The sequence below is a fragment of the Podarcis gaigeae genome, assembly GCF_964106915.1.
Source record: "Podarcis gaigeae genome assembly, chromosome: 7".
NCBI lineage: Eukaryota > Metazoa > Chordata > Lepidosauria > Squamata > Lacertidae > Podarcis > Podarcis gaigeae.
Genome location: NC_139683.1, coordinates 86,986,417 through 87,005,160, shown reverse-complemented (window position 1 = coordinate 87,005,160; position 18,744 = coordinate 86,986,417). Strand labels below are relative to the sequence as shown.

Below are 18,744 nucleotides of genomic sequence, written 5' to 3'. Positions count from 1 at the left end.
AAATCAGGGGCTAATACTCACAAGGACTATGTGCTGCCTCTGGGAAACCCAAGTAGAAGACCACTGTTGCGTTCATATCCTGGTGTATATTTCCCTTAGGTATTTGGTTGGTCACCATGAGAACTGGATGCTCAACTAGGTGGGCCTTTGATCTGATCTGTTCTTATCTAGAAGCTTTTCCCCACCTCATTTTCAGATTATGGAAAGGTATAGTATGTCTGGAACCATTCCAGCCTAAGAAGCCCAAACCTTTGTCTTTGCGCTAAACAGGAAGCCCTAAGGGCTAACAGAAAAGGACTGCCCGATTATCAAAAGTTTTTCTCTAGTCCCACACGTTCCAGATGTTGTTGCCATTATCCTGATCAGAGAATATAAAATGGATGCTAATGTGAAACTTGTATTCATGGACTGATAAACCTCAGAGATATCAAACGTACTTGCAACAGAAGTCTCTAATGGATCAGAATTGCCATGTTCAAAACTTCTCAAGAATTAACTATTAGGAGATCTAATCTAGCAGTCTGACACTGGGCATCTTGATGTCTTCCTCTTGGGCAAAAAAGGATGTGGTATTCCATCCCATCTTGATTTACTGGGGTTTTTTTTATAATCCCATGTTGCAGCTCTTTAGCATGAGCCATCTATTGTTCCACATCCCAGTTTTACCCTTTGGTGTTACATAATCTGAAATCTATTACAACAGTATTTCTTGGTCCCAGAAAATCCTTTGAATTTCAATAAAAACATTAGACTCCCCTCTAAGCAATGGCGAACATGGAAAGAGGCGAGCACAGAAGGAAAGAAGTAGCCACTCATCCAAGAACCAGTTTTCCTGGGGCAGGTGGGGGGCAGCTTTTATTCACAACCCATTTTCACTTGCTGACAACAAAATTAACAACAAATTGCATACCAAGCAGAGGAAGGAAGAAACATAGAAGCTAGCAAATATCCTTGGAAGGCTCATGCTTTATACGGATGTGGGCACAAAATCCCACTCAATTCCAGACAGAAGTGGATGAGAATGAAATATTCTGCAGACCCTGAAGACGTTCTGCCAATCAGAGCCGGTCATGATAGACTGGATGGCCAATGGTCGGATTCAGTATAAAGCAATTTCATATGCCCAGTGTGTTTGTGTAGGGGCAAACATTGTTCATGTGAGAGACACCCCTAACAATGGAGCTGGAAAAAGGGAAGCTGATAACATTTCAAACCCGCCCCCCCCCCCAAAAAAAAATTCTACCCGAAAAGGAAATTAAAAAGGATATGACAGTTCACAGCAGTTTTACCAGGGAATGCCATGTGAATCTTGGCATGTGAATGTGAAGATGGAAGTTTTTCCTTCTGGAAGTACATATGGCACCTAAGAGTGTGCAGATGAAGAATGAAAACAGTGATGATGCATAACTGACATAAAGGGGGGGGAAATTCCAAAAAGGAGCTGAGTTAATGGAATATAATAAAATAAATGAAACTTGAATAGAAAAACAAATGGAGGCTAAGGAATTTACTTGGAAGTAAAACTGTATCAAATAGTATGTATTGGCACAGGATTATTAAAAAACATTTACTTGAAAACATAAAAGGTAATAAATAGTCTGATTCTCCAGTTCAAAACTCAGTCACAAGGTGTCACTGTTGTTTAAGGAGTTTTTAAGAAGACTGAAAATTCAGAGCTCCTCCCTCAAATGTGCTGAATATCCTGTCTGTCAAATACACAGCAGAGACCTCAACATTAGCTGCAATACCAGAGTCAACTGATCTCTTAGCCATTGGTTTGGAGGAACGTCTTGGACTCTGCTCATCACTTCCTCAAAAAAGGCAAGACATTGCTGGGATTTGTATCTGAATTTGTCATGCTTGCATGGAAGAAAAATTCTGGAAAGAGATGTCTACTGCAGCTGGTTCTTCTCCACACATCCTGGTTGATGGGGAGCGGCCAGCTCCATTATTCTGTGCCAGAGGAATCCCAGCATGGCACCTTTGTGGGCCGCATCGCCCAGGACCTGGGGCTGGAGGTGGAGGAGCTGGTGCCTCGGCTGTTCCGAATGGTGTCCAAAGGACAGGAGGAGTATTTTGAGGTAAATGTTCAGAATGGGATTTTATTTGTGAATTCCCGGATAGACAGGGAGGAGTTGTGTGACAGGAGTGCTGTGTGTGTTATTCACCTGGAGGCCCTTGTAGACAAACCTCTGAAGGTTTTCCACGTGGAAGTGGAGATCACCGACATAAATGACAATGCCCCCATTTTCCCTGTAACAGAAAAGCAATTTACTATTGCAGAGTCTAGCTCCCGTGATTCGCGTTTTCCTCTAGAGGGAGCCTCTGATGCAGACATCAGTGCAAACTCGCTCCTTAGCTACAGACTTAGCACAAATCCACATTTCAGTCTAGAGACAATAGAAAATCATGAACGTGGTGCATCTTTATTTCTTGTTTTAAACAAACCTCTTGATAGAGAAGAATGTGCAGCTCACCATCTTTTACTCACAGCAGTTGATGGAGGCCAGCCCCAGCTCACTGGCACAGTCCAGCTGATAATCAAAGTGCTAGACGCAAATGACAATCCTCCTGTATTTAACCAGTCAGTTTATCAAGTCCATTTATTAGAAAACTCAGAGAATGGGCTATTAGTAATTAAGCTAAATGCTACCGATTTAGATGAGGGAACAAATAAGGAGATCACATATACATCAAGCACTTTTTCTCCTGCAAATGGAAAAGAAAAGTTCGTACTTGATCAAAAGACTGGTGAGATTCATGTGAAAGGAAATCTGGATTTTGAAGACAAGAATTTTTATGAAATACAAGTTGAGGCTAAAGACATGGGGAATCCCCCATTGTCAGGGCATTGCAAAGTTTTGATTGAGCTTCTAGATGTAAATGATAATGCACCTGAAATTTCAGTGATGTCTCTGCTGGTACCTGTTCCAGAGGACTCCCCTCTGGGGATGGTGGTGGCCCTGATAAGCATATCAGACAGGGATATTGAGGCCAATGGACAAGTGAGCACTTCCTTATGGCCACATGGAACCCCCTTCAAGCTACTTTCCACCTTCAAGAATTATCATTCACTGTTGCTAGCTCAGCCTCTGGATAGGGAACAAGAGGCTGAGTATAGGCTGGTAGTGACTGCCCAGGATCAAGGGACTCCATCACTGTCAGCCAGCAGTACCTTGGTGGTGCCAATCAGTGATGTGAATGACAATGCACCTGCTTTTGCTCAGCCCTCCTACACAGTCTTTGTGAAGGAGAACAACCCACCAGGTGCTCACATCTTCACAGTGTCTGCCTCGGACCCAGATGTGGCTGAGAACAGCCTGATCAGCTACTGGCTGGACGAGAAGCTCTGGCCCCTGTCGAGCTACATCTCGGTGCACTCAGAGAGTGGGAAGCTCTATGCTCTTCAGCCCTTGGACTATGAGGAGGTGAAGCTGCTGGAGTTCCAAGTGAGGGCCAAGGATGCTGGGCTACCCTCCTTGTGTGGCAATGTGACGGTGCAAGTCTTTGTGGTGGATGAGAATGATAACACGCCTGTAGTGTATGGGACAGAAGTGATTCCCATCTCTTTGACTGTTCCTGTGGCTGCTGGACAGGTGGTGGGCAAGATCCATGCCATGGATGCTGACTCTGGCTACAATGCATGGCTGCGCTATGAGATGCACGAGGCAATCAGCAGCCCTTGGAGTGTGGGATTATACAGCGGGGAGATCAGCGCTGCACGTTCCCTGGATGACGCAGAGGGCAGCTACAGCCAAAGGCTTCTCGTTCTAGTGAAGGACCATGGCAAGCCAGCTTTGTCATCCACAGCTACTTTGAGTGTGTCCATGGTGATGAATTCCCAGGCTGTCCATGGCGACGCTCACCTTTCAAGGAAGGGAGGCAGTCCAAAGCCACGGGTGGAAAATGCCAATGTTTACTTGATCATTGCTATCTGCTCGGTGTCCAGCTTGTTCCTGCTGGCGATCATAGTATACATGGCTCTGCGATGCCATTGCCAGGCCAAGGAGGCCGTGGTGTACGGTCCTGGGACAGCCACACTAGTCTGCGCCAGCGAAGTTGGCAGCTGGTCATATTCAAATCGTCACAGCCATCTTCTGGCGGGCATGGGTGGGGAGGCTGGTGCCAAGAGTGACCTCATGGTCTTCAGCCCCAGCATTCCGGCCTGTGTGGAAAATGGGCAAGTGGGAGTTGTGAAGGAACCAGTTCCAAATTCATCTGAGCAGGTGAGTTACAAGAATTGATACTATTATCAATGAAAAAACTACTATGAAAAACCTATTCTGTTTTGGCATGTGTGACATGGTTGGGTATTTGACTTTTCAATAATTAAAAGTATTACTTTGATTCACACTTATGATTTTTGGTAGACTTTAATGAGAATGTTGCAGGGGTAAAGGTAGTGCTATTCTTATTTTATAGGCAAATGTCATTGGCCTGATTCCAGTTATACCTGTGAAGGTGATCTTTTGGATGTAAAAACAGCCAGTGTTTTTGCTGCTGTTGGAAGCAAGAATATGCGCCAGCATACCCCTGAAACATGCTTCTCTTTCTGTTCAGAGTATTTGGACAACCAGTGCTTGACTGTGTTTAATATTGGTTATTTGGTTTTTGAATTAAAATAAGGAACAGTGTAGCAAATTAGTTGTGGCCAAGTATCAAGCATTATCAATGCATCCTAATGAAACCTCAAACCATTCCTCAAACCTACACAAGAATGAAGGACAAGTTTAGATGAAAGAGGAGGCTCTGAACGGTTTCTGTTTCATTTTTGGTGACTTTCCTTGTGACATGGCAAGTGGTTCTGTCAAATTCCTGGTCAGTTTGTGCCATCTCCCACTACCTAAAGTCCATTTAGGTCCTTCATTTTTCTGGAGTTCATTTTGGACCTTAGTCTGTGGTAGACAGAGTAACAAAGAAATTATTTTCCCATCACTATGCCCATCTGTGTCCAGCACATCTGTTTATGCGGTGAGAGAGCTGCTTCATGTGGACTTTCAGACAGATCTTACGGCGCCTCAGCAACCTCTGGCGATATTTTTGCTAAGCACCTCTAGGATACAATTGCTCATGTTTGTACTGATATGGCTGTGGCGTTGAGCTTAGTAAATTACCCGTTGTTCTATGGTCTTGCCGATATTGTGTAGATGTGTTCCATTTATTATAGTCTAAGGATGCTGAAAGGTTGCTTGGAGTTTTAATTTAGTCATTTACTGTATTTATATTGACCACCCATTAGCACAGTTTTTGGTATGGCTCACAAAGGTAAAGAGATAAAATGCACACGAACATGCATGCAACAGCTATAAAAATAGTGTGACTGGACAATTTTTGCTCTTTTTCACTTATAATATCTTCCCATTGAGATAGGATGGGTACACTCCAGGAAATCGTGAATGTGTCACTGAAAGAGGTAGCCTGGGAGTAGCCACTGGGTACATCCTTTGGGTTTCTACACAATGTGCTTCAGATGTTGGTGAGGCAGAAAAAAAGCCCTCTCTTGAAGATCTTAAAATGTATGCAGGCTCATATGGAAGAATATAATGTTTCAGACAACCAGGTCCACCTCCAAAATCTGAGCATTCAGATCTGAATCCTAGAGTGTAACCAAACTGCAAAGCTGAGTCTTCAAGCAAAGTACAACCACACCCAAGGCAGGTTGAACCCCATTTCTCCAGTTGCCTTTCTGCTGGCCAGGAGCTTCTCTGGCTGAATCTACAGTTTGTGCACCATCTTCCAGTCCATTACTAATATCAGACACTAATTCTGAAGGCGGTTTCCTTGGATTTAAATGGAAAAAAAGAAATAGAGTTGGGTGGCATCAGCATGTTGGTGATAATGAACCCCCAAACTCCTGGACACCTGACCCAGCAGTTTCATGAAATGTGAGGAAACAATGTGGAATTTTGACAGACACACTATAGGCCATTGGCCAAAGCCTTAAACAGGAGTCCTCCAGCACCATGTTCTGAAACTTTCCCTCTAAGAAGAAACAGAGCTACTGTAAAATATTGCCTTCCAGTCTCATCCCAGCCAGGCAGTCCTGAAGGATACCATGGTCAATAGTGCCTAAGCTGCAGAACAAACAGGATGGATTTTCTCATTTGATTGCAGAAATAATTTTGAATATAGTTTTTCAAACACACACAGAACTGGACCATTTAAGGAAACACCAGAGACTACACGCCAAATTCACTTACCTGGGAATAAGTCCAATCAAACTACATAGGGATTACTTCTGGGTAACCATGTAAAGGACTGTACTATTAGAGGCCCATAATCTCTCTCTAGTTTATACTCCTGTCTATATATTTTTGTGAATATACCCTCGCTGAATAAAATCTTCCAGTTTCCTTAAGCCACCTTTAACCAACTTCCTTGCCACTGATAATAAAGTAAACGTAAAAGTATACGTGAATTTATATTTGGTGTACATTAAGTAAAAAAGGAATCACTTTGGAATATACCTAATTAAAATACAGTCACAACCACATTTAAAAGAAAAAGCTCAATATAAATGCCTGATTGAGATCAGGAAGAAAGTATACGGTAACTTACAATAACTTACAAATATATGACAACTTACAATTTAATAAACAGCACCTACCACTGGGTGTTGTTGCTGTTGTTGTTGTTGTTGTTGTTGTTGTTGTTGTTGTTGTTGTTGTTGTTGTTGTTGTTATATCACACCTTTTTCCCTGACAGGGACTTAGGGTGACTGACAAGAGTGTTAGAAGGCAAATCCATTTACAGTTGTGTCTTCTTCATTTTCTATTACAGCATCACAGCAAAACTAAAAGAGCCTCATAAAATAAAAAGAGGATGCCTATAGCTATTGGTTAAAATCCTATCTCACATTAAAACCGCTCTTCTTGGCTAAATTAACATTCCTTGCAGTGTAATCCTAAACATGTTTGTTCGATAGCAATAACAGAAAGTTCCACCATGTTGGATGGGGCGTACTCCCAGGAAATGTGCATAGGACTATAGCCTTAATTGATTCATCTACCAATGACAACATCTGTGCCCATTCTCACCAGCTAAATCTGTGAGATCTGGGCTGGATGTCTGAGCCTCTGAGGTGGTAGATAAGAGGGGTGTGCATGGCGTCCATGAAACACCAAGCATGTATCTTGGCATTTTTGAAAATTCTGATCTGTTTTTGAGTCGTGCTCTGTTCTCTCTGATTCGATCTGTAATTTGGGTTGGAGGTGCTCTGTATAAAACAAGCCTCTCTGTTCCGCCTTCAGTATAACAGAAAATCTAAAAATGGCTACAACTTTCCTTTTTTTGGCCAAGGTGGATGAAATTTACAGGCACAGGAGCCCCCCACCCCACCCCACCCCCAATGGATCAAGCCTGTCAAATTGCAGAATAGTTCCACGGGCTTTTTGTGGTGGAAGTAAAAGGGATTCAGTTTCCCCCATAATCCCATTGACGTGTGTGTGTGTGTGTGTGTGTGTGTGTGTGTGCAGGTGTTTGCCTCTTGCTCCTTATTACCTTAAAATAATTAAGAGGTGACTGACTGCTGTGTATTCTTGCATGCGTTTTTTAAAAACCTTGCAGCTTTACACATGCTTTTCCAATGCTTGTTTGTGTTCTCTGATAGGCCTTATAATGTGAGGCTGTCTCCAACAGGGCCCTCGGTGTTCTGAAGAACTCTGGAGATTTCTTTGCTAAAACCAAGAAACATTGGGATCCCCCCCCCCCCCGCCGCCCAAACATATTTTTTTTAAAAAAACCCACTGCTGTGCTGTAACAAAAGAAAAAGGAAACTCCTGAGCTCTTTATGGATCTGTAGGCAACAATTTCAGACCCTCCAAGTGTCCCTATGTTGCAGGGACAGTCCGGGATTTACAGCAGCCATCCCGGTTTCTGATTTGATCCCGGAATTGATCCCGGAATGTCCTGCTTTTCCTTAGGGTGCCCTTATTTTCATTGGAGAAATGTTGGTGGGTATAAACTTTTCTGGGACAAGTGGCAAATAAATATTTTAAAATAGTAATAAATAAAAAAAATAGAGAGGTCAGCAGCAAGGCAGTCACGTGTACGTGCTGCTGTAGTGGCTTGGGAGTAAAAGCAGATATGGCTACTTTCTAATGAAACATGGTATATACTACCATTTTTAATATTTTTAAATATTTTAATATATTTTAATATTTTATTTAAAAAACAGACAATTATTTTTTTGTTTATTTTAATTCAAAACACAACCGAGGCCTAGAGCCTCTATCAGCTATCAGCCATCTTATCAATAACGCAAACATCAACTAGGGGTAGTTCTTCTAGCCCTTCTGCTTGGGGACGGTACAATTATTAACGAATTACTTCCCTAGTACTGTTGTATTCTTTTTACCACTGTAGTGCATAAGTGCAGGAGGATGCAAAGAATGACTCAATAATATCCTTAAAAACTATTGTCCTGTTGAATCTAGGATAGTGGGATTTGTATTTCTTTTTTATGAATATTTTTTTAAAGGGAAGGAACACTAATTTTCCAGTCAGTCAATGTGGTGTAGTGGTTAGAAAGTTAAGAGCACTGGGAATTGTAGCTTGGGGGTGGAAACTACAGTTTTTAGAATGCTTTGAGGGAAGTCACATGCTTTAAATGTATGTTGTGTACATAGCCTTTGTCTAGCAATTTCTGTATTAGTGTTTTGGCTCTCAATGACCTTATCTGGCAAGATGGAATAGGCTGGGTTGCAAATAAATTATGGGCGGTGTCCCTAGTTTGAGGTTCCAAAATAATTTTGAGTTGGACCCAGTAGGGTTTTTCCAATGTTCTCTGGCTAATTTTTTCATGTGTCAGTTCTCTGCCTGTCACACACTGTGCCTTTGTTGTGTAGAGTGATTGGGCAAAGAGAGAAGGCCACTGGACATGGTGGTCCCAGAAATAATGCCTATTTGATCTCTTGTGAAGGAATGCAGTTGACTCAGTATCTCAGACCTCTACAGTGTAAACTTCTCAACAGTTTGGTATGCCTTGTGATAGCAGCATAAAAGTCTTCTAGTGTAAGTAGTTGAAAACATAACCTGTGGAAGCCACAATACTCTGACTGAGCTCTATTTTGGATAATTGAAATCAACATGTACCTTACCTAATTGTTTGATTCTACAATGATTATTCAAAAGTATTACAACTATATACCAAAAAACACACAAGTTAACTTTGCAAGGAAAAACATCAGAAAATAATAGCAACGAACTACCCATATATTTCAGAAGGAAATTATGAAATTAATCTAAGAATTGAGGAAATTTTAAAATAAAATACCTGTGTGGCATTTATACCAATTGTCACAAGATGTCGCTACCCACTGAAATTCAAAATACTCTTTTCAGGAAGAGATCAAAGCCCCTCCCAGCAATTCAGAGAGAACAAGAGACTGCAAGAAGCTCAGGGTGATGGCATGGAGACTGCAGCATAACAATTGCCTATTTCCCACCATTTTATGCTGACGCTGGAGAGTGGATTAATTTTTTTCCAAAGCAGGGATAAAACCTACCGTGACAATGTCTTTGAACCAATGCCCCCTGGTGAAGAGCTGGCTGCTGCAGCTGATTCTAATCCACAGAGTCTGGGAAATGGGAAATGGCCAGCTCCATTACTCTGTCCTGGAAGAATCCCAGCATGGCACCTTCGTGGGCCGCATTGCCCAGGATCTGGGGCTGCAGGTGGAGGAGCTGATGCCCCGGATGTTCCGGATGATATCCCAAGGCCATGAGGACTACTTAGAGGTAAATGTCCAAAATGGAATTTTATTTGTTAATTCCCGGATAGATCGAGAGGAGATGTGCGCCAAGACCCTTGTATGCATGATTCACCTGGAGGTGATCCTGGATAAACCATTGAGAGTCTTTCATGTAGAAGTAGAGATCAAGGATATCAATGACAATGCTCCTATATTCCCAGCTGCTGGGCAAAACCTGAATGTTCCTGAATCTAGACTTCCAGGTTCATCCTTCCCACTAGAGGGAGCTTCTGATGACGATATTGGTTCAAACTCTCATCTCAGCTACAAACTCAGCCCCAATGAGTATTTCACCTTGGATGTTCAAAACGATGAGAAGCATGGTGAGTCTTTAGTTCTTGTGTTAAAGAAACCTCTTGATCGAGAATTAACTCACGTATACAATTTATTGCTTACGGCCACTGATGGAGGAAAACCAGAGCAAACTGGCACAGCTCAGTTGCTAATCAGTGTGCTGGATACGAATGATAATGCACCAGTTTTTAATCAGTCTGTGTATCAAGTTAAAGTTTTTGAAAATGCAAAAATTGGAACGTTAATAATCTGTCTCAATGCAACAGATCTCGATGAAGGAATTAACAAAGACATTATATATTCAATTCGAAGTGTTAACCCACAGAATTTAGGTGCACTGATTAGTTTAGATTCAAGCAATGGACAAATCATATTAAATGGAGAACTTGATTTTGAAAGTATTAAGTTAGGTGAAATTAGGGTAGAAGCAACAGACAAAGGGACCCCACCAATGAAAGGACATTGCAAAGTCCTGATTGAGGTCTTGGATGTGAATGACAATGCTCCTGAGATATCAGTCTCATCACTGTCAGTGCCAGTGCCAGAGGACTCCCCACTAGGGACAGTGGTGGCCTTGCTCAGCATTTCTGATAGAGATGTTGGTGCCAATGGACAAGTAAGCTGCTCCTTATGGCCACCTGGGCTCCCCTTCAAGCTGATGTCCAACTTCAAGAATTATTATTCACTGGTGATAGCTCAGCCTCTGGATCGGGAGAAAGTAGCTGAATATAGACTGTTGGTGATGGCACAAGATCAAGGGGAGCCATTGCTGTCAACCAGCAGCAGTCTGGTTGTGCCCATCAGTGATGTAAATGACAATGCACCTACATTTGCACAACCCTCCTACATGGTCTTTGTGAAGGAGAACAACCCACCGGGTGCTCACATCTTCACTGTGTCTGCCTCAGACCCAGATGTGGCCGAGAATGCTCTGGTTAGCTACTGGATGGATGACAAGCTTTGGCCCCTGACAAGCTACATCTCGGTGCACTCAGAGAGTGGGAAAGTCTATGCCTTGCAACCCTTGGACTATGAGGAGCTGAAGCTGCTGGAGTTCCAAGTGAGGGCCAAGGATGCTGGGCTGCCCTCCCTGTGTGGCAATGTGACTATTCAGGTCTTTGTGGTGGATGAGAATGATAATGCACCAGCAGTGTCTGAGCCAGAGGAGGCTCCCATCTTGCTGGCAGCCCCACTAGAAGCCGGACGTGTAGTGGGAAAGATCCGTGCCTTGGATGCTGACTCAGGCTACAATGCATGGCTGCGCTATGAATTGCATGATGCGAAAAGTGGTCCTTGGCGCGTTGGGTTATACAGTGGTGAGATCAGTACAACCCAAGCCCTGGATGAGACAGAAGGTGGCAGCAGCCAGAATCTGCTGGTAGTAGTGAAGGATCATGGCAAACCAGTGTTGTCAGCCACAGTCACATTCAGTGTATCACTGCTATCAAGTGCTCAGGCTGTTCACACTGATACCCGGCTTCCCATGTTGGGAGTGAACTCAGGATCCTTGGCGGACAATTCCAATATCTACCTGATCATTGCCATCTGCTCAGTTTCCACATTGTTTCTGCTGGCAATCATTGTGTATACGGCTCTGCGATGCCAGTGTCAACCCAAGGAGCCCGTGATGTATGGCCCTGGCACAGCCACACTGGTTTGTGCCAGCGAAGTGGGCAGCTGGTCCTATTCAAATCGCCACAGCCATATCCTGGCAGCTCCAGCTGGGGAGCCTGGTGCCAAGAATGACCTCATGGTTTTTACCCCCAACATACCTATCTTTTCAGAGAATGGGGAACTGCAGAATGGAAAGGAGCTGGTCCCAAATATATCTGGGCAGGTGAGATGTAAAGAGAGTTTGCTTTCTTTAATTTTCCTGATGTGTTATCATGTGGAGTCACTAGCAACATAAAAAGTAAATTTTCCCATTGAAATTTTCTTAGAGAATGAGATTCCTGATAGCACACAAAGCGTGTCTTTTGGGGGTTATTATGATTAATTTTAAACAATTTTGTATTTACTTTGTACAACTCTGTTTTAAAGTGAAATTTGCAATACTTGTTTATGGTGTCGCTTAGATAATGTGGGACTTTTTTTGTTTTGCTGAAATGGGAAATAATATGGCAGGCTTAATTTTTAAATTTATTAATTCATCTCTCGATTCATTATTTTTCATAGCTGATAGATGGCTGAGCTCATTCTTCTGTCATTAACTGCAACCACCTAATAAGGCACCTAATAATTTTTTTATCCATTTCTGTGCATTTTTGTTCTATTGATTCCAAGGCAAATGCTGCTCAAAGATTTGTAGACTTCAAAGCTTAACTTCAGATATTACCTCTCTGTTTTAATGTCCTCCTTTAATGTCCTTTGTAGCTGTCATAGCCAAGGGAGAACTGCTGTTCGCTGAATGAATGACTTATTGTGAATGAACACACATTCACTGACAAGCTTAAGTCTATATTAATTCATAATTTAGTGTCAATCTAAGACATGATTTGTTCAATTTGGGGTGTATTTTAAGAAAGGAATGAAATAAGGCAAGATATGGGAAGTGGAGAAGAAGGTATTTAACTCTTTCCCCCTCCAGTTGCTTTTTCTGTTCCCCACTGCTGCTTTCACTCTTGCAGAATTCCAAATGTACGTTTGCAATGGCAAATGCTTTTGGGACTCCATTCAGAGGGGAACATTTGGCAGGGAAGGCAACTTGGAGTGGAGAAGTGATAGATGGGGGGAAGCATGCCTTCCCCACTCTCTTTCTTTGCTCAGAATTACCCCCTTAGAAATAGCATCCATTAATATGGTTAAAATACAGGCACACCTCCTTTCATGGTGTTTCACAGATATTGCTCCTTATGAGTATATGGGTGCAGCTGCAGGCAGCCTGGCTTCTTCCAGGGGAAGAAAACCCCCCTCCCCAGCCCCTGCCCCTCTTCTGGCCTTGGGAGTAGAGCTGTCTAGGGCTGGAGCTGGGTTTTCCCCCTCTTGCCCCTGCAGTTAGGGAGGCCTGGCTTAATAGGTGACAATATAGTGTAAACATAACTTCAATATGCACTGGGAAACAAACAAAAAAAGTGTGTCTTGCTTTATTGTGATATTTGCTTTATTGTGGTGCTCTGGAACCAAACCTACAATATCTTTGAGGTATGCCTGTACATTTGTTTGTTTTGTATCACAATTTTTTAAACATTTTTTAAAAAATGTAACATGTAGTTAGAATCTTAGAATGAATTTGTATGGACAACTCTGAAAGAATATTCTTTCTTTCTTTGGTGATCACTCGTAGCCGAGTAAGATTGTTTTACCACCACTGGAGAAGTTAGAAAGACTTGTCTTTTGGTTCCCATTCAGTTTTTGTGTGTGTGACCAACATTATATACCATCCCTAAAATACTCAACTGACACTTCTCAGCTGCTAGTAAATTACTAGCTTTCATCCATCTGGCCAGTTTCTGTTGGCTCACCAGCAATGGCTATTCCTTGACAGACATAGCCTTTACACAGAAATCCATGCTCTGTCAACCGCCTGCTTGGATTATTGTTGGTGTGGTGTTACTCTTGAAGACTGAAGCTCCAGCTAGTATGGAATGCAGTTGCCAGGTTGTTAAGTGGGTCAGCCAGCTGTTCCTGAAGACTGCCAATGGACTTCCTGGCTGAAATCAAGGTGTTAGTTGTGATTTATGAAGCCCTAAATTACTTGCAACCTAAGTACTTGAGTGAATGTCTCTTCCTCTATTGCCTTGCCTGGATACTAAGTTTTCTGGAGAGGCCCTTTTCAGTGTCCTGTTGCCAGAAGTTGAATACCATGTGGCAATGCCAGAGAAAGCCTATTCAACGGTAGCATCACATCCACTCTAAGGAATGGCAGCTTCTGACTCAGTTTTCGCTTTGATGTCTACTTGAAGCATGGTTCTTTACTCAAGCATTTGAGATTCATTAAGTTGTTCAGTTGAGATTGCAGGAGATTCCATTATTGTGATTTTACCATTGATAGTATTTATTGATTTTAACTGCTCTCTAATGATTACAGATATGATATTTTAAATATAGTTTTATTGTATCCCACCCTGCAATCCATTGTGATGAAGGGTAGGCTATGGTATTAAAATAAATTAATTGAGCTTTATTTCCATAGCACAAATTGGGATGCAACAACCTCTTAGGCATTTGTGAACCTCTCTGAAGAAATACCATCAGCTGTTAAACTACAACAAAAAGCGGGGGGAAATGCTTGATAAAAGGTAAAAGGGGGATATGCCCCAGAGCAAAGATACACAGATGGAGGGAGCTGTTTGATTTATGATTTGCTAAATGAATATTAAAAATAAATTTAAAAAGCCACCACTGTTGATTTGCACGTACACTTTGGGGACTGAAGGAGGGGGGTCTTCTGTAGGGCCTCTCTAAAGGTGTTGGAAGGTTGACTATAATGTGATTGTAGAATTTTTTGCCCCAGTTGCTAAAATACCTTGGTTGGCCTTGGGTGCCAGCTCTCTTTATTAGGATGTGAGGTGCCATTTGTTGGTCCACCTTAGGCAGCCAAACGATTTGGGCCAGCCCTGGGTGAAATAATGTTGCCAAACTGTGGGTTGGGCCAATATGAACTGTCAGTTGTTGATCATAATGATACAGCCAGGAAACAGGGAATCGGTTGAAAGCAGCTGATATCTAATTTGATATTGAGTGAACCATTAGTACACAGTTTGTGGTACTAATTTTGAAATACAAGGACTTTCTGAAAAATTATCTGTATGATATAACTGTCTGTTCCTTAAAGGCTATCCTGTTTCACTGAAGGGAGAAGCACAAAAATTCCTGTAGACATGTGCTAGTGAACCTATGGAAGAAGGGTGTTGTTTGTTGCTCTTAATGATAAATAAGTTGGCATCCTCGGTGGGCTTGTTGAGAGAAATTATCTATAACCTGACAAAATGTGTTACCTCTTAACTGCTAAGACTTATAAGACTTATTAGATCAAACCAAGTCAAGCGTATAAAACTGCTTCATTTCTTGGGTGTATTTCCGTCCTTTTTGTTTTTCCCTTTGATTATCACTAGATTTCAATAGCTGAACTGAACTGGAGTATATTTATAATTTGGGCAGGCTCAGTAGCAAATTGTTCATACTTTTCTGCTAGGTTCCTGTGTACAATTTTTGCAGCTTGATTTTGCCTTCACAAATCATCCAAATTTGCCAGGGCATTGTATCTTATCTATAATCTATGTTTAGAAAATCTATGATTTCTGACATTTACACCTTTCTGTCACTTCTCCCCTAATAATATACTTTAAAATATACAGATAATATATTTTAAAATATTCTAATAATATACTTTAAAATATTTGTGTATCTCATCGGATAAGAAACTCTTTCATTTCAGCTTCCAATCAGTGGCCTCCTGTCAGTGACTAGATACTTGAGCACCTGATTCCTTTTTAAAGGCTTTCTGGGTATTTTCATAACGCCTTTGATTTCCAGCTAGAATTCCACTGGAATTACTGCAGATGGGTGGTGGTGGTAGGGGAGAGAACTGTACTCTTGTTAGGAAAAATTACTGTACTCTTGTTAGGAAAAAGAACATAGATTAGATGCTTTGAAAGATCTCTTGCAAACGTCTTTTGCATTGATTTTGGTATATACACTATCTTAGCCAAACGAGGTGGATGGGGTGGTACTGAGTGGCCATTAGCCTTCTCAGCAGCTGATCTAGTTTATTATGGTCAACATCAGATCATTTGATTATACCCATACTATAGAGTGTGTTTGGACAGTCATATGTTGATGGTGACGTCCAGTTCTGCCTTTGTTTTTTTGCTATACTTTGTAAGTAAAATATGCATCATCTGACTATTGTGCTCAATTCCTAAAAGTTGGCTCCAGTAAGGAAGGTGTTTTCAGTGCTATTCACAGGGTTGGTTCATATATAATGCCAACCCATATTTTATTTTATTTTATTTTTTGCAAATCATAAGTTAAACTCCAAATTATTAGTTTTATTTGAGGTGTAAAAAACAAACTGATCTTCCCTGACAATCCCTGAATTCTGTTGGAAACTTTATACTGTGAGAATAGAATAACGCCCCGAATCATACTTTGTTAAACCATATGTAATAAGAAACTAATTTGCACAAATTTTAGAAACTAGTTCAGAAACTTCAGCTAGTCCATAATGCTGTTGTATGGCTGTTAACCAGGGCCAGCTATTGGCAGCACCCGACCCTAGTGATAGAACTTCTTTACTGGCTGCCAGTATATTTCTGGCCATAATTCTAAAGGCTAGTTGTGACCTTTAAAGCCCTGACTGGCATGGAGCCAGGTTGTCTGAAGGACCACCTTCTCCTATATGAAGCTTTCCAGGTTTAAAGATTTTGAGAAGAGGCCCTTCTCTACATTCTACCAACATCTGAGGTATGTTTGGCATTGGAAATGAGAAAGGAAACCTCCATGCCTATGCCTAGTCTTCAAAAGGGAGGCCTGTTTAGCTACCTCTCTGTTGACCTGTCAGCAAGCAGAGACCTTGTTTGGCTGCTCAGGCAATTTGTTTTTCTGCTAATGCTGTTTATAATTTAGTCCACTGTTTCTATCTGCTCTTGGTTTTATTTGCTTATTTTTATATTTCTTTATAGCGTTTCTATGTTTGTACATCGGGACACAGGTGGCGCTGTGGGTAAAAGCCTCAGCGCCTAGGGCTTGCCGATCGAAAGGTCGGCGGTTCGAATCCCTGTGGCGGGGTGCGCTCCCGTTGCTCGGTCCCAGCGCCTGCCAACCTAGCAGTTCGAAAGCACCCCCGGGTGCAAGTAGATAAATAGGGACCGCTTACTGGCGGGAAGGTAAACGGCGTTTCCGTGTGCTGCACTGGCTCGCCAGATGCAGCTTTGTCACGCTGGCCACGTGACCTGGAAGTGCCTCCGGACAGCACTGGCCCCCGGCCTCTTAAGTGAGATGGGCGCACAACCCTAGAGTCTGTCAAGACTGGCCCGTACGGGCAGGGGTACCTTTACCTTTACCTTATGTTTGTACATGCACAGACAGAAAATGAGAAGGATGGTGTTTGTTTTTTAATATAAGCAACCACCTGCAATTAAGGAAAGGGAATTCAGGATGCAAGGTAGCATCGCATAAGAAGTATATGGTATGAATTTAATTGCATTTGTGCTGTCAAATGTATTGTTACATATCTCACATCAAACTTCACCCCTTGATTAGCGGAGCATTGATTTCATGATCGATTGATGAACTGCAGAGATAATTGCAATAAAGTAAATGCAGCAATAAATAAATAAAAATGAATTGTGTTCTAATTGCCATTGAGTAGCTCTAAAGGATGAATAGTTCCACTGTGATGTCTACACATTGGATCTGTACATGGCTTATCTGATCTTCTGGGTAATAGGATGCATCACCAACAACATCCCTCTGAATTCACTCCATCCTTATAGGTTTATCTGATCTTCTAGAGATGCATCCAAAATTGTCTGTCCCGGAATCCATCTCCCCACCCCAAACAAAGTTTTGAGGTTCCAATTTGTCATGACATTGGAGTGGCATTCGTAATCTACTATTCTTTCAAACTGGATGTCTACAATTTGTAAAGACTGTTGCAAATGCTTAGTTTGCTCTTGCTGTAGGTCTTGTTGTATTTTGCTGTTGTTTTCCACTATGCAAATAATGTGTGCAGGTGATTGAAATTACTATCTGTTTTATTATGTAATTATGTACATGATTGCATCAACCCTCATTTTAGTCAATGCAAAGTGTAAGTGCTTATTAACCAGCCCTGAAATTTCATGCAGTGTCCTCTGCCTACCTTTAGAACAGACTGGTCCACTGATACAAATGGCAATTTTTAACTGGGTGTATAGGCAGGACTGCCAAAATCACTTAGGACCTGCACCTATATACTGATTTATACTTTAAAATTATTGCAGCATCTTAAAAACCAACACATTTATTGTGGCATAAACCTTAATGGGCTATAGTCCATTTCATCAGGTGCTTCATCAAAAGCTTTCGCCGTAATAAATATGTTAATCTTTAAGGTGTCATAAAAATATGTATTTGTTTTGCTGCTACAGATTAACATGTAAGCCCCTCTATAAGGACTCCTCTGGTGCAATAGGAAGAAGTAGTGACAGATAGCCATTAAAATAACATCCCAGTCAACTATTTTTTTAAAAGCAATTTTATTGAGTTTTACAATTTTATATTCAATCAATCAAACAATGTAACATTTGTCATAAAAAAGAAAAGAAATTCCCCCTCCCCGTGACTTCCTCCAACTTCCCTTTCTGGTTCTTTAAATATTTACTACTTCTGCTTTATTGTTATCTTGTTTTTATATTATTATGCCTTAATCCTCTTAACTTCTCATTGTTTTTGTACTGAATTTTCTTTCATGATTATATCCTACAATCGATTTCATTCCATCTTATCCTTTCTTAACCTTTGATCTTATTTTCTTACTTGTGTTTAATCAAACCCTATTAGTGAGTCTATTTCTTTACGATATTTCTGTAAATACAACATAAAAGCTTCCCAGTCTTTTTAAAAGTCTTCGTTATCATTGTCGTCGATTCTTCCCGTAAGTTTCGCCAAGCTTAATCCACAAGCTTGACTTGCCATTCTTCTTTCATTGGAGTCTGGTTGTCCTTCTGTTTCTGGGCTAGGAGAATCTGAGCCGCCATTGTAGCATATATAAACA

General features: G+C 41.5%; 1 protein-coding gene and 2 pseudogenes across 10 annotated transcripts in view; all 3 read left to right on the top strand.

Annotated features, from left to right (window-relative positions):
- LOC310849389 (protocadherin beta-16 pseudogene) overlaps positions 1 to 18,744 on the top strand; it is a 227,134-nt pseudogene that overhangs the window by 32,587 nt on the left and 175,803 nt on the right. The window lies entirely within an intron of this gene.
- Positions 1 to 18,744, top strand: part of LOC310848848 (protocadherin alpha-C2-like) — a 198,538-nt gene that overhangs the window by 89,344 nt on the left and 90,450 nt on the right. Inside the window, exon 1 of one of the 8 annotated variants that reach the window (XM_083748386.1) lies at positions 9,245 to 11,883. The exons of 6 other annotated variants lie outside the window; for them this stretch is intronic. In XM_083748386.1, coding sequence (XP_083604512.1) covers positions 9,514 to 11,883 — 2,370 coding nt within the window. In that variant the 5' untranslated portion in view covers positions 9,245 to 9,513. Of the gene's footprint in view, positions 1 to 9,244; positions 11,884 to 18,744 lie in introns of those variants that run through there. One more of the 8 variants, XM_083748392.1, reaches the window with a different exon arrangement.
- LOC310848869 (protocadherin alpha-3 pseudogene) lies at positions 1,566 to 4,244 on the top strand (annotated as a pseudogene). The gene has a single exon. The product of its transcript is annotated as a protocadherin alpha-3 pseudogene (transcript).